Here is a 16,379-nt window from a genome sequence, read left to right as displayed (position 1 = left end):
GTAGTCCTCTTGCTTTGTTCTCAGTTACAATATAACCAACTAGAATAGGGCTTCATCTTCCATCCTGCCATAAAGCTGGGTGATGCTCTGTGTGACACGGATCTACCCAATGGTCTTTAAAAGGAAACCACTGCCTTGGCTTGGACAAGTGTGCCTGGCTATGATATGAACTTATCTGGCTTATCCCTTGTATTCTCCCATTTTTCCTTCTCCCATTGTGGAATGGAGATGAAATCACTAGAGCTACAGCTGTCATGTTGTGACCATCATGGAGAGAGAGACCAAAGAGAGTGGCACCACATGTGTCCCTAATATTTCTGAATCCCTAAGCAAAAAATAGGCTCATGTCTCCTTCCAGAATTCTTATTAAATGACAACAGGAACCGAAATTGTTTGATAATCATACTAACAAGAGATAACATTTAATCAGCAGCCACTATATGTCAGCTCTTTTCTGGAAACATCTCCTCTACTAGCAAATTTCATGCCCACCACACCCTTATGAAGTATATGCTACAATTATTCCATCTTACAGAGGAAGAAAAGCAGCGGTTGCCCACATTAACACAGGGAGTAAGAAGCAGAGTGGAAATCTGAAGCCACAGAGTCTGGCTTTGAAGGCTATAGGCTTACCCACTAGGCTACACTGGGCTTCCAAGCCCAGCTTCCTCATAGAGCACCTGCCCACTTCTGAAGCCGGTGCTCTGAGAATCACAGCAGGATGCAATTCTAATAATTCTAATCATCCACTAGGAGTACAATCCTGGTAAAAGAACACCTAAAGCACTTTGAATCTGCTTAAAACTCTGGCCTCAACAATTACCACCTGAGACATTGAGAGAATGTGTTGAAGACATCAAAGTAATATTGCCATCTTTGAAGAATCTTGATCAATGGGAAGGTTGAGAATATATATAAGGATGGGGATAACTATAAGAACTTCTTTTATGGCTTTGAACTAAAAAATATATTAAACATAATTCTTGACTCATGAATACTCTCCTCGTTAGTCCTTGTATGACCTATTTATTTGTTACTGCGTTTATAATAATATAATAGGCACCCACACAAAAATATAATTTTAAAAATAACAGATTTGTGCTGTTTGGTTCCTCTATTCCATCTCCCTGCATTCCTCTACCCAGAAAAACTGTTATCCTAAATCTTGTATTCATCACTTTCTTGCTTTCTTTGTATTAAGTCTTACTGCAGAACTACATATTTCTAATATATACATATATGTATATTTATGTTTAGTGCTTAATTTCTATTTAGTTTTTTAAACTTTATTAAAACATGTTGAATGCTTTAACTTTTGAAGAATGTGTGCATTTTTAAGTCATCCCTCTCATGACCATTTATTAGATCCCACTGGACTCTACGAAACCAGGTCAGGAAACTAAATCCAGCCCTCCACTTGTGTCTGTAAAGATAACTACTGTAAACCCATTCGTTTACATATTGATCATGGCTGGGCTTGTGACAACAGCACAGCTGAGTAGTTGTAACAGAAACCTTACGGTCTACAAAGCCAAAAATGTTTACCATCTGCCTATACAGAAGACATGCACTGACCCCTGCTCGGCCGCCGTATTGCTACAAAGGTAAGCAATGTAGAGTCTCCGTCGTCAAGGAGCCCTCAGCCAGAATGATACAGATCTAAGAGTAGCACGAAATGGAATGCAGTGAACACCATTCACAGAACAAGGACAGAGCATGTGGACAAAAAGGAGGATTCCTCTGGCCATTCCTGGAGCAGGTTAAGAAAGTTTCAACAAAAAGATGACATTGACTGGGGCAGGGGATGGAGAGGGCATTGGAAAGAGGTGGGAAAGTAGGGAAAGAAACAACAAAGAAGGGGAGAAGGATGTGGATATAGGAAAGGAATTGGGTTATCTTGAAAACCAGAATATCGTTTGTTCTACAGGAAATACAGAAGCAAATATAGAAGGACCATCACTCTACTCTCTGCTTTTAAGAGTTTGACTTTTTTAGATTCCTCAGGTAAGTGATCAGGCACTGAGGAGATGTTGGTCAAAGAATACAAAATTTCAGTTTGGAAGAAGTAATAAATTCAAGAAACACACAGTTAATAATAATGTATGGGGAGGCTGAGGCAGGAGAATGGCGTGAACCCGGGAGGCGGAGCTTGCAGTGAGCCGAGATTGTGCCACTGCACTCCAGCCTGGGTGACAGAGCGAGACTCTGTCTCAAAAAAAAAAAAAAAAAAAAAACAAACAATAATGTATGCTTGAAAACTGCTAAGAGAGTAGACTTTTAAGTGTTCACCCTGTTAAAGCAAACTAAATATGGCCTGAGAAGGACTCCATACTTCTATATTTGAGTCTTTGTGGATGAACTATAACTTAGCTTAATAGTCAGACAAAATTGAAAACCTAACTTAATAGTATGCGCCTGTAACAATAGGTGAGTGTTGGCCAATCCCAGCTGCCATACTTCAACCACTCATAGACTGCTCAATGTTCAAACTGCATTCAAATTAGGCAAACACTGAGCTGTAACCAATCTCACTGTTTCTGTACCTCACTTCCAATTCCTGTACGTCACTTTACCTTTTTGTCTATAAATTCATTCTGACCATGAGGCACCCTGGAGTCTCTCTGAATCTGCTGTGATTCTGGGGACTGCCTGATTCGCGAATTGTTCATTGCTCAATTAAACTCCTTTAAATGTAATTTGGCTGAAGTTTTTCTTTTATCAGCCCACCAAATAAACACCAAAATATGTTGTTTTGATTTAACTGCTTTGCAATGTACACATACATCAAAACCACATTGTATACCATAAATATATATTATATATAATTTTTATTTTTCAATTAAAAATTGAATAGAAGGACTCCCTATTTATTGGCAACACCCCCTCACCCTCATGCCACCAGTTTCCTCTGCGAGGGAGTTCTTATGACCCCACTCTCCCACTCTGAGCAAAGAGAATCACTGAATTAAATGATCTAGTTTACCTTTGAATCCTAACTCCCTGGGAAATATTACTATTTGGAGAAAAAATAGCTTCTTCCCTATCTTTTGAACAGTAGACTTGCTATTATTTCAAATCATTGATTCACATGGCAGTTCCATTTTCCTCCCAAAAATATTTATTGATACCTGCCCCCCCCAAAAATAAAAAAACCCCAACAACTATGGTTCTATATCATAGCTGAGCATGGCCAATAAATCCAAGAGCCTTTCAAAGTATCAAATGACCTTAAATATAATGAACTTTAGTTTGCTTAAACTAAGAAATATTTGATGTGCCATATAGGAATGACTTTGGTGAGGTAGACGCACTTGAAGGAGGTTGGCATGGAAGAATAAATTCTCTAGCCTCTGTCTGGGAGAGATATCTTAGAAAGGAATAATTTCTAAAAACACTGAAAAGTTACAAGGATGTTTCATATGAACTACCTAATGCAAAACAAGGATAGTTGCAGCTATGAGTAAATGGTGGTGGTTTCTCCATTTCTCCACCGTTTGCATCTGTCAATTTCCCTAAAAATCCTGAGTACTTTTTTGAGGAAGTTGACAAATACATCCACGGGCATGCAACTGTGAATTTGACTGTCTTCTACAAAGCAGGAATTCTTGCACAAAATTGCCTCTAAGAGATTGGTTAGGGGTTTGTCCATTCAACTGTGTTTTGTAGCTGATGAGTTCTACATAAAATTACGAAAGAGATGTATTAATAGACACTTCTCTTTTTCTCTTGAATACTAAGTACTTGTTATTTGTCAAGGTAACACAGAATGGCTGTGTTGAATATATTTATTATGAAAGTGCATATATTTAAGTATTATTGATTTTATTATAGAATGCCTAGGGTAGAGGCCGGGCATGGGGGCTCACACCTATAATCCCAGCACTTTGGGATTATACGAAGCCAAGGAGTTTGAGACCTGTCTGGCCAACATGGTAAAACCCCATCTCTACTAAAAATACAAAAATTAACTGGGCATGGTGTCATGCACCTGCAGTCCAAGCTACTTGGGTGGCAGAGGCAGGAGAATCACTTGAACCTAGGAAGCAAAGGTTGCAGTGAGCTGAGATCGCACCACTGCACTACGGCCTGGGTGACAGAGCAAGATTTTGTCTCAAAAAAAAAAAAAAAAAAAATGCCTAGGGTTCAGACTGTGAATATGCCTCAGAATTCAGATATACCTGAATCCTGTTTAAGAGAAGTAAGAAGATGAGAGTACAAAGCATCATGAAGCTTAAGAAGTGGCAGGACCACTCATTTGTGTATTTATTCATGTGCTGAGCCAGGGGCGTAAAGACCGAGAACTACATTGGTTAAAGTGGCTGTTGTGAAGACAAATACACTCTGCAGCATAGCTGTGCTTTTCTTATTTCATGTAACGTATGGTGAATTATAAGGCTGGTGAACATTTGGCAGTCTGTTCAGAAAACACCAAAACTTATTTCTAACTTGTGAAAAAATAAATATAAAATTTCAGCAATGTATTATGACAACACTTATTCTAGTTTTACAGGCAGCTGCCATTTTTGACAGTTGTCAAAATATTGGAATACAAATACTATTAATTACACTTGAAAAATAGTTATTCTGCACTTCTCATATTATGCATTTTATGATCTACTTCACTGTCATCGCTATGGAATTCTTTCTTTGAAGCCACTTCAATTTTACTTATTTTTAAATGTTTCTTTCTTTCACACTTTTTCTAAAGAGTGGGTGATTATAAATCATTCTGATTTTATTTCTTAATATATTGCTCAGCATTTCCAGCTAAATCATGCTACTGTGTGCTAAGAAGTTCATGCTAATCCAATTCATTCATTCTTTTACTTCAGTTTTGAATCAAAAATGGAATTTTATTAATCCAAACGTTGTCATGTACCAGGTTCAGTTTGTACTAAAATGAAAGCTTTTTATTGTTGACTCTTAAAGGACAATTTTATTTATTATTTATTATTTGTTATCAATTTTTGATATCAAAGTTTTGTAACTTTGATATCAAAGAATTTGGTATTTGAAAGTGCGTTAGTTCTACCCTGTCTGAAGTTCTTCATCATATAATATAGACAGAAAATCCACAATAAACTTATAAGCATTACAATGAAAATTATAAACATCATATTTGATATAAAGTATATAAATTATATACATTTTATATAAACATTTACATTATAAAAATTATAAACATGAAACTATACAATATGCTTTATAATCTGCATAGTGATAGAAATAAACAGAGATTGCAGACACCTTCCATTTCTGGGTGATAAGAGTAGATGCCTGAATGAAAATCTCTCCACGCATCTTTTCAAAAAAAGACAAAATAAAAGTAAAAATGAGTGAAAATAAAATCATGTATGACCCATGCCTAGTGAAAGACAACAATCATTCCAACTTGCATCTCTCGGTTATGGTCAGCCTTGAGAAAAAGGAAAGAAAGTGTAGGACCCAGAAGAAACACAGAACAAAACATCCCATAAAGTCTCACGTTGAATGTTAAAGACGGAGCATGAGCCTTGGTGTCTAAGAAAACCAGGTGGAAGAAAGAGCCTTCAATGTGAGTAGGTCTCAGGTTAGTAGCCTAGAAGTGACATTGCCTGGGGAATAACAATCAGAATAGTCTCATTAGAGAAATAGTTATATCGAGAGAAAGAAGGAAAAAAGGGAAAATTAAGATTCTGCTGGAAGGAAAGAGTAACAAGATACTTCAATCCTATCTTCTCCACCACCATCACCACCACCATGACCATGCATTAAAAAGACCACACTTTACCATCATAACTGAAGAAAGTGGTCTTGAACTAGAAATCCTGTTTACAAAATGCCAAGAAATTGGGGAAAAGTTAAAGCAATTGCAAACAAAGCTACTGTGAAAAGAAAACAGGAAAGGCAATCCATGCTATTCTAGCTGGTAGGAATTCTCACTCCAAGCCGGAAAAAAAAAAAAAAGAATAAAACTCTCCATTTCATCCTAATATTCTGCAACACTGAGACACCGGTATTTCTACAAAGTCCAAATGTGGTCACTGACCTACAACAATCTCTGGTAAACAACACTGTAGAGTCCCAGTTCCCCAGTTTCTTGAGAACAACATCTAAGAGCAGGGAAGCACCCGCTTGGGGCCAGAATTTCAGGTGCTCACAGCTTCAGTGGTTTACCTTTGCGTGTCTAGTCTTTGAATGATGGCTTCTCCAAACACAAAGCATGTCTAACATTTTTTTTTTTTTTTTTTTTTTTTTTTTGAGACGGAGTCTCGCTCTGTCGCCCAGGCTGGAGTGCAGTGGCCCAATCTTGGCTCACTGCAAGCTCCGCCTCCCGGGTTCACGCCATTCTCCTGCCTCAGCCTCTCCGAGTAGCTGGGACTACAGGCGCCCGCCACCAGGCCCGGCTAATTTTTTGTATTTTTTAGTAGAGACGGGGTTTCACCGTGGTCTCGATCTCCTGACCTCGTGATCCGCCGCATGTCTAACATTTGAAAAGGAAATCTAAATTATGTGACACTCAAAATCTCTCCCACAGTTTTCACTACAGAGTAAAACTGTAGGCAACAGGAAATCTTACTTCTTCCTTCAATACTTATTGCAGAAGGAATATCACAGCTGCAGAAGTCATAGAAAGAAATGCTAGGTATTTCCAAAGTCACATTTCACAAGTGAGAGTTTGAAGAATGAGACACTTAAAACATTTCAGACCTGGAACTGGGGACTTCGGTGTTAGCAAGGATGGCGGCGGCCGCAGCGAGTCGAGGAATCGGGGCAAAGCTGGGCCTGCGTGAGATTCGCATCCACTTACGTCAGCGCTCGCCCGGCAGCCAGGGCGTCAGGGACTTCATTGAGAAACGCTATGTGGAGCTGAAGAAGGCGAATCCCGACCTACCCATCCTAATCCGCGAATGCTCCGATGTGCAGCCCAAGCTCTGGGCCCGCTACGCATTTGGCCAGAAGAATGTCCCTTTGAACAACGTCAGTGCTGATCAGGTAACCAGAGCCCTGGAGAACGTATTAAGTGGTAAAGCCTGAAGCCTCCACTGAGGATTAAGAGCAACAGCCCCAGAGCCTGGGCTCTGCTGGACTTAGTATAATGTGAAAAAAATGTGTTCTCCTATTCCTCATAAAGCTTGTGCTGTAAAATACTTTCTCAGGGTGTTCTTGTCCTCATCTACCCTCTACCCCTTATTGTGCAACCACTGAGGCAAAGTAGCTTAATATAAAAATAAAACTTTATTCAGTCTCATCAAAAAAAAAAAAAAAAATTTCATTTACTGTGTATCTACAAATGGACTTTGGGTGATATTTGATTGGCACTTATAAAATTTTTCCACAGGAGTAATCATCTCCTTTCTCTGTCTCTCTCTCTCTCTCTCTCTCTCTCTCCCTCTCCCTCTTCCTTGGTCTCTCATTCTCTTTCTCTCTCGCTCTGTCTCCCTCATTCCACATTTAGAAAGGCTTGGTGGCTTGGAGTTGCCTGCTGACACTCCAACCACCACGCACCTCCAGGTCTACCAAGCTTTGAAGTTGCTGAGTGTCTGGGTAATGCTTCATCAAGGACTAACTACATCATATTTTATTACGTGAGGATGGTTAACAAGATGAAGACTCCTGAGGGCAGCCTCATCACACTGGATATTAAAATATGCAACAAATTCACTATCAAGAGTATTGGCCGGCGTGGTGGCTCACTCCTGTAACCCGAGCACTTTGGGAGGATGAGGCAGGTGGATTGCTTTAGGTCAGGAGTTTGAGACCAGCCTGGGCAACATGGTGAAATCCCATCTCTACTAAAAATACAAAAATTAGCCGGGCGTCGTGGCCCAAGCTACTCTCAGGGCTGAGTCATGAGAACTGCTTGAACCCAGGAGGTGGAGGTTGCAGATCGCCCCACTGCACTCCAGCCTGGGTGACAGAGGGAGACTCTGTCTCAAAAAAAAAAAAAAAAAAAAAAAAAAAAAAAAAAAAGATTATCAAACTGGCATAAGAATAAAGAAACTAATGGAATAGAATAGAAAGTAAAGAAATAGAGCCAAGGATATATAGAAATGTAGTATAGGATGAAGTTAGACCTCATATCATTTGGACAATAGTGGACTTTTTAAAAAATGGTATTATGAAAAATGTGTGCAGCCATTTAAGAAAAGGTAAATTTAGATCCACCCATCACACCATACTCAAAAAAGAATCCCCAATGGGACATATATCTAAAGTTTTAAAGTTTTTTTAAAAAATGAACTACAAAAGAACTAGCAGGAAAGCTGGAAATTTTTTTCTATGACCTGGATGGAGGAAAATGGCTTTTTATGACACAGAACCCATATCAATAAAAGAAGACTGATAAATGTGAGTACATTTTTAAAAACTCTACATTGCATAAAATGTCATAAGTTAAGTAAAAAGCCAGTGACAAATAACGTGGAGATATTTGCAGGGTTTATAACGGATAAGTGGCTAATATTCTCGATATATAGAAACTTACTTGAAAAAACAAGGAGGAAAGAGACATGTTTTTAAGAATAGGCCAAAAGCACAAATAAATAACTAACAAAAAGACCTTTTAACAAACTAACACAGGGATAGAAAATCAAATACTGCATGTTCTCTCTTATAAGTGGGAGCTGAATGATGAGAACACATGGACACATAGAGGGGAACAACACACACCGGGGCCTTTCAGAAGGTGGAGGGAGGGAGGAGGGAGAGGATCAGGAAAAATAGCTAATGGGTATTAGGCTTAATGCCTGGGGTATGAAATAATCTGTACCACAAACCCCCATGACACAAGTTTACCCATACAATAAATCTGAACTTGTACCCCTGAACATAAAAGTTAAAAAAAATCAAATTAGAAAAAACAAATGACCTTAAGCATATGAAAAGAGGTTGAACTTTACTCACAGTGAAAGGAATGCAAATGAAAACAATATTTTTAGAGGGGAGGCTCCTCATGAATTGTCATTATAAAAGGTTGTTTTTTTGATCAAAAGAATCAGAAATGGTGGGACCATTTAGGGCCAATACTGCAGTTGACTTGTGGGTATTCCTTTGTCTTTTGGAGATTTCAGCTAATCCAAGCAGTTTTCAAACCACTGATATTCTCTTGAATGTAACTTTTGTACACTGTTGGAAATACACAGACCAACACGCTCAATATTTGCATGGCAAAAATGCACAAAGCTACCTTGATTTTTTCATTACTGATGACGTGAGTTGTTAAATTATCTCCTCTATAATTGAACATAGTGAGTATTAGGCTTTTAGAGTGAAATGACTTATTACTGTTTTTATAAACAAATGAAAACCTGATGGAGAATTATTTGGCTTGCTGATAATATATTTCACTCTCAGGTAAAGGTAATTTTATGTTCAATTAATCTCAGGAGGAGGGACCAGCTGTCTCACCTAAGTCCCTGTTGCCAATTTATATGTATTGTTGTTTCAAGTAATGACCTGACCCGAACTGTCATTAAAAAAGCACATATTTAACCAAATATTCTGTCTCCAAGTAGCCCCTATGTCTAGCCTGGATAGTTCATAAGAATTTTTAAATGAGTAAGAGCTGTCTGAAGTATGTTTCCTGCTGTAAAATATACTCTTAAAAGCGCCTATGAGTTTATCATGGGTATAATTGATAACGGATTGTTAGTAAATCATTTTTTAAATTTCCTTGCAATGAAAGTATTTTAATTCTTATTTTTAATTGTTCCTATCAATGCAACATAAAAAGCTTTCTGATAAATTTTCTGTTGACAATGGTTAGAAATGTGTAAGTATGGTAAAAATCTTCACTGATCAAAACTCCCAATTTTTTTTTATTTAACAAGATTCATAAGAAAGAGGCAAATATTTAGGGTTTTAAACAATCAGACCCTAAAAAAGTTAGGATGTATACTCTGCCCTAATTCCTATCTTCCCAATTTTTTATTACAAAAAATAATTAAAATTGAATTTTATTATGAAAATATTATAAATGGATATAAATGTTAATGAATTATGAGTGCATATAGGACTGTCATAACATATATTCACTGTATAAATATATCTTAATTTCTTTTAAAAATGAGTTCAAGGCCAGGTGTGGTGGCTCATGCCTGTAATCCCAGCATTTTGGGAGGCCGAGGCAGGAGGATCACTTGAGGTCAGGAGTTCGAGACCAGCCTGGCCAACATGGTGAAACCCCATCTCTACTAAAAATACAGAGATTCGGAGGGCATGATGGCACGTGCCTGTAGTCCCAGCTACTCAGGAGGTTGAGGAATGAGAATCGCTTGAACCTGGGAGGTGGAGGTTTCAGCTAGCTGAGATCATGCCACTGTACCTCAGCCTGGGCGACGAAGCAAGACTGTCTCAAAAATTTTTTTACAAAAAGAGTTTAAGTATATTTACCAAGATTCATCATTTGAAAATAGATTATTGACAGGGAGTCTATTAAGGAAGAATATGTATACAGACACAACTTAATCTTAAATTTATGTTTTTAGAGAATTGGAAAATCATTTAGATGATATGATAAATCAATAAAACAGAAAAGAGAATACAATTTGCTTGATATATACTTTCTGCTAAAATAGAATTTCTTGTTTAACATGTTCAATATATTAGATCATAAATATCATAGGTCATCAAATTTGAAAATGGATCGAATCAAAGTATTCTGTGGTACAAGTCTAATTTTAGACAATTTAGCTTTTTATTTTTGCCTGCATCATACTCTGCACCCATCCCCCATACTCTTATATACCCATTCAGTCTATCTTCTGACCTGTCATGTAGAGGACTCTGGATTGGAATTAAGCTATTGGCTTCTTGTCCCGAATATTCTTCTAATTACTATCAACTACCTGTACCTTGACTTTATCACCTGTAAGATGAGACATTAGTTGGTCAGCATCAGAGATGCCAACTTTGATTCGTCCAATGTCAATCTATGATCAGCTAGAAATGGCTACGTTACATACTTTGTTGAGAAGAAACATAGGCTTAGTTGGAAACAGTATTGATTATTTCATCTGCACAGAAGCCTAAAAAATAGGCTCGTGGCATATATTCCAAATACCTGCTCCTTGTGTCCTGCAAATGTCAAGTTAACTCTGTGTGTGTGTCCGTGTGTGTGTGTATTTATGTGTAGAAGTGAAGTTTTTGTGTATTTGTGGGTCTATTTCTCAAGTATCTACTCTGTTTCCTGGATCCGTTTATCTATCTTCACGGCAATATTGTGATGTCTTGATTACTATAGCTTATGTATATCTTGAAATTAAGTAGTGTTAGACCTTCAAATTTGTTCTTTTATTTTTTGTGGCTATTCCAGATTTTTAAAATTTACAAATAAATTGTAGAATAAGCTTGTCAATTTTGAGAAAAAAATTAGCTGGGATTTTGACTGGGATTGCGTTGAATCTATCAATTGATGTGGGCAGAACCAATATCTTGACCACACTGAGTCTTCCCAACCATGAGCAAAGTATATCTCCCCATTGATTAAGGTTTTCTTTAACTTCTCAGTAAAGTTTTGTAGTTTTCAGTGTACAAGCCTTTCTTGCACATCTTCTGTAGGAATTATCCCTAAGAATTTCATATTGTTGATGTGGTTGTTGTTAATATTGTTTCCTTAATTTCAGTTTTCAAATGCTCATTGCTAGGATATAGAAATACAGTTTATTTTGTCTACTCTTTATCTTGAAATGTTTCTAAATGCACTTAATAATTATAGTAGCTGTTTGGTATATTCAATCAGATCTTCTACATGGATGACCATGTGATCTGCAAAGGAAGACAGTTTTGAATCTTCCTTTCCAATCTGGAGAATTTTCATTTTCTTTATTTTACTGGCTACAATCTCCAGTACGATGGTGAGTAGAAGTTGTGAGAGCAGACATACTTGTCTTGTTTCCAACTTGCAGGTGGAGGGAAAGAATAATTCACCATTATGTTATTAGTTGCAGGCTTTATGTAGATGCTCTTTATCAAGTTGAGAAAATTGATTCCTTTTCTAATTTTGATAACAATTTTAAAAATCAGGAGTGGATGCTGAATTTCAATAATTAGTTTTATTCAAATATTAAGGCAATTTTATTTAATGTTAATATGGCATTGGTTGGTTTGAATGTTAAAACAACCTTATATTTTTAGAATTATCCCTTCTGGTCATGATTTAATAATCTTTTTATGTAGTTTTGCTACAATTTGCTAAAAATGCATGTAGAAATGTTGTCTCTATGGTTATGAGGAATATCAGTCTGTTGTTTTCTTTCCTTGTGCTGCCTTTTGTGCAATGTTATATGATAGTATACATCCACTTTTCCTTCCCAGAATATGCTATTGTTGTAATGCGTTTTAGTTCTAAATATCTTATAAACCTCACAATACATTCCTATTATTTTTCTTTAATCAATTATCTGTTTAAAACACATAAAAAGATTAAAGTCTTATAGTTTTATCAATTATCTACCATTTCTGCTGCTTCTCCTGCTTTTGTGTACAATTCAAATTTCCATCTAATATCAATCCCTCTGCCTAAAGGAATTCTTTGGACATGCACTGTACTGCATGTCTGCTGATCACGAATTCTTTCTGGTTTTAAATGTTTAGAAGTGTCTTTTCTTCACCTTTGTTTGATTTGAAGATATTTTTGATGGGTATAGAAGGCTGTACTTATTATCTGTAATAAGTATAGACTTATTTTTGAGACAGAGTCTCTCTCTGTCTCCCAGGCTGGAGTGCAGTGACGCGAACTCCACTCACTGCAAGCTCCGCCTCCCGGGTTCACGCCATTCTCCTGCCTCAGCCTCCCGAGTAGCTGGGACTACAGGCGCCCGCCACCACGCCCGGCTAAGTTTTTGTATTTTTAGTAGAGACAGGGTTTCACTGTGTTAGCCAGGATGGTCTCCATCTCCTGACCTAGTGATCCACCCACCTCGGCCTCCCAAAGTGCTGGGATTACAGGTGTGAGCCACCGCATGTGGCCTAAGTATAGACTTATTATCTGTAATAAGTATAGACTTCTATAGCCAGCAAAAACATAGATACTTATTAGAAGTACAGTAAGTATGTTTCTTCTCTTTCTTTTTACTTACATTATTAGTGACAAGAAATCCAAAGTTATTCCCATCTTTGTTCCTCTATACATAATGTGTTTTTTTCCTCTGGCTGATGGTTATATTTTGTCTTTATCACTAGTTTTGAGCAATTTGATTATGATGTGCCTTGGCAGTTTTTCTCAGCTTTCTTGTGCTTAGAGTTGGTTGAGATTACTGTGTCAATAGGCTGATAGCTTTTTCAAATTTTTTGAAAATTTCTGGCCGTTATTTCTTCAAGTTTGTGTGTGTGTGTGTGTGTGTGTGTGTGTGGGTGTGTGTGTGCCTGCTCCCCTTTCTTTTCCTTTGAGTATTCCAATTACTCACCTATTAGGATACTTGAAGTTGTCCCACAGCTCACTGATGCTCTTTTCATTTTTACTTTTTTTTCTTCTGTGTGTTTCATTTTAGACAGTTTCCATTGCTATACATTCAAATGCACTAAGCTTTTTTTTCTTCTTTTTTTGAGACAGAGTCTTGCTTTTCACCCAGGCTGAAGTGCAGTAGCGCGATCTTGGCTGACTGCAACCTCTGCCTCCCGGGGGTTCAAGCGATTCTCCTCCCTCAGCCTCCTGAGTAGTTGGGACTACAGGCACCAGCCACCACACCCAGCTAAATTTTGTGTTTTTAATAGAGACGGGGTTTCACCATGTTGGCCAGGCTGGTCTCCAACACTGCGACAAGCCCAAATGCTGTAAGCTTTGAATGCCAGAGACGGTGAATTTTACCACTTTGGGGGTTGGGTTTTTTTTTCTTTAATTCCTCTAAAATTTCTTAGGTTTTATTCTGGGCTTGAGTTAAGGGATTTTGAGTGAGATTGATCTCTTAGAGTCTTGCTTTTCAGGTTTGTTAGGCAGGACCTGATTAGAACTCAGGTTGTTGCTAATCTTTTCTTCCTTACTAAAGCAAGACCAACCTCAAAACTTTATACAATGTCTCATGTATTTAGGGAATTTTTTTCCTTCTGGCTGGTGAAAACAGGCATCATTTACAGCCCTCTGTGAAACTTGAACAGTGTGCTGATTCTTTTGGATGTTTATATCTCCATCCTTGTGTAATCTTCTCACGTGCATGCTGCATCGGCAATTGGTTAAATACTCAACAGGCACACTCTGCAGGCTTTTTTTTTTGAGGGGGCAGTTCTCTGTACATCTCTCTTCTCTCCTGTAACCTTGTCCTTCAAATTCTAGCTGCCTTGTTCTCTCTCAACTATCAGGTTCATCACTTCGAATCAGACAGTCCACTGGGTTCTGTGTGAGTTCCCCTCCTCGTACTATTGCCTGGAATCTCTCTCAGTGTGGGAGCTATGCAATCAAAAGTACTCACCTCATTTATTAGCTCTCTTTCTGGAATCACTTATCTATTGATTGATATCCAGTGTCTTAAAAACCATTGTTTCACGTATCCTCTTTGTTTCTTTCTGATGGGAAGGTAATTACCTGTTTACCCCCTCTTAGCCAAAAGTGCAACTTCTACATTAACTTTCTACACCTAAATTTATATAAATCCCAATGAAGAGAAAATCTCTGCAATGTTTGATTTGATTATGAGAAATATGAATTTTATATATTTGAGAATTTTTCACACCAATAATCTTGCCACCCAGCTACTTTCTCAAATGCAAAGGTGCATTAACTACTGCCATCAGTCCAAGTTCTCACTGGTTTATCTACAATGCAGAAACGATACGGAGCCACGGTCAGGCAGCCAGACTCTGGTTTGTATCATGGTTCCAAAACTCGTCTGCTATGTTAAATTGGGCAAGTTACCCATGCTTGTCATGCTGCCATTTTTATTTTATTTTATTTTTATTTTTTAGAAGAAGTCTCGCTCTGTTGCCAGGCTGGATGGAGTGCAGTGGCGCGATCTCGGCTGACTGCAACCTCCACCTCCCGGGTTCAAGCGATTCTCCTGCCTCAGCCTCCCAAGTAGCTGGGATTACAGGCACGTGCCACCACACCCAGCTAATTTTTGTATTTTTAGTAGAGACGGGATTTCACCATGTTGGCCAGGATGGTCTCTATCTCTTGACCTCATGATCTGCCCACTTCAGCCTCCCAAAGTTCTGGGATTACAGGGGTGAGCCACAGCACCTGGCCCGTGCTGCCATTTTCTTATGCACAATGTAGGGAAGGCAATAGTACTGCTTTGTTAAGTCATTATGAGGACTAAATGAGTTAGTATTTGTAAGACCCTTTGAACACTTCCTGGCATATAATAAGTACCATACATATGTGGTTGTTTGAAAAAACGGTAAATCTAAAAAGGAATTATAAATGTTGCAGTGGAATAATGGGAAAGTACTATCTGTGATTTCAGGAACCATTATGTAGACAAATAGCTCTCTCATTCCAGTTGTAATGGTTTTATCAATAAATTATGCTTAAATCTTTTATAGCATTATATCACATCAGTACTTTTTAAATGGGTCATCCTGACAAGATTGAAATTAAATCATTAATCTTATTTTTAATTCAGAATTATAATGATACTTGCGACTAAATACATACAGAGTAATTATCCGCCCTCCAGCTACTTACTAACAAAAGGAAAGAGCTTTTTTTTTCTTTTCAGAGGAAAAAGATAAACATGTACTTAAAGGGAAAATGTTAAATGGTCTGATAGAGGAATAAGGTCAGTGGCCAGAAATGAACACATCTAGTGAATTTAGGGGAAGGCATTTCTTAACATCTCCTCTTTGAAATTGGATGTGTATTTCCCTGGAGAGCAGGACAAAGAGGCCCGATTTTTCAAATGGACCAAATGAAGAACTAGGAGTAGAATTCTGATTACCCAATCATTTTCTGCCTTGAGCCCTTTTGCGTATAAATGTTCATATTGCCCCTTCCACCATTCTATAATTTCAATCCAAAAGTTATAACCTAGAATCATCCAGATGTAGCTATCTTATGGATTTAAAGGAGACATGAGTTTTAGTGAACTCTCTTTGAGGCTCAGAACTGGACACGAGTTGGGAAAACATGGTCCTATCATAGGACATTTATTTGGGCATTTTTATATTGTTTGGATTCTGAAAGGTCACTTGACTCAGAGCAAGAAAGTTTGGGTTTGATTAAGTTTCAATTCACGCATATGAAATGGTGAGATCCAGGTCATTAAATGCTGTATAAACTCGGAGAAGTCAGCGAGGAGTGGATAGACTTCAGTGGCTTTGTAATGTGTTAATTTGGCTTCACTGAATTAAATTTCCAAGAACTCTCTTTCTTATATATTTCCCCTTTCTGCATGAATCTCCGCAAGGGAGATTCTTGGAGGATGAGGAATGTAGAAAGAAAGCAGCAGCCACTTTGCAGGTCA

At 37.8% G+C, this 16,379-nt stretch overlaps 1 protein-coding gene across 1 annotated transcript; it reads left to right on the top strand.

Moving 5' to 3' along the window:
* Positions 1-6,692: 6,692 nt before the first annotated feature.
* On the top strand, positions 6,693-7,130 carry LOC100601477 (NADH dehydrogenase [ubiquinone] 1 alpha subcomplex subunit 2-like). The gene has a single exon (XM_003260988.4). The coding sequence runs from the start codon at positions 6,721-6,723 to the stop codon at positions 7,015-7,017; it is 297 nt and encodes a 98-aa protein (XP_003261036.1). The 5' UTR covers positions 6,693-6,720; the 3' UTR covers positions 7,018-7,130.
* Positions 7,131-16,379: the final 9,249 nt, after the last annotated feature.

This window comes from Nomascus leucogenys, chromosome X (genome assembly GCF_006542625.1).
Source record: "Nomascus leucogenys isolate Asia chromosome X, Asia_NLE_v1, whole genome shotgun sequence".
In the NCBI taxonomy this organism is placed as follows: domain Eukaryota; kingdom Metazoa; phylum Chordata; class Mammalia; order Primates; family Hylobatidae; genus Nomascus; species Nomascus leucogenys.
This window is presented reverse-complemented; position numbering and strand designations above follow the sequence as displayed.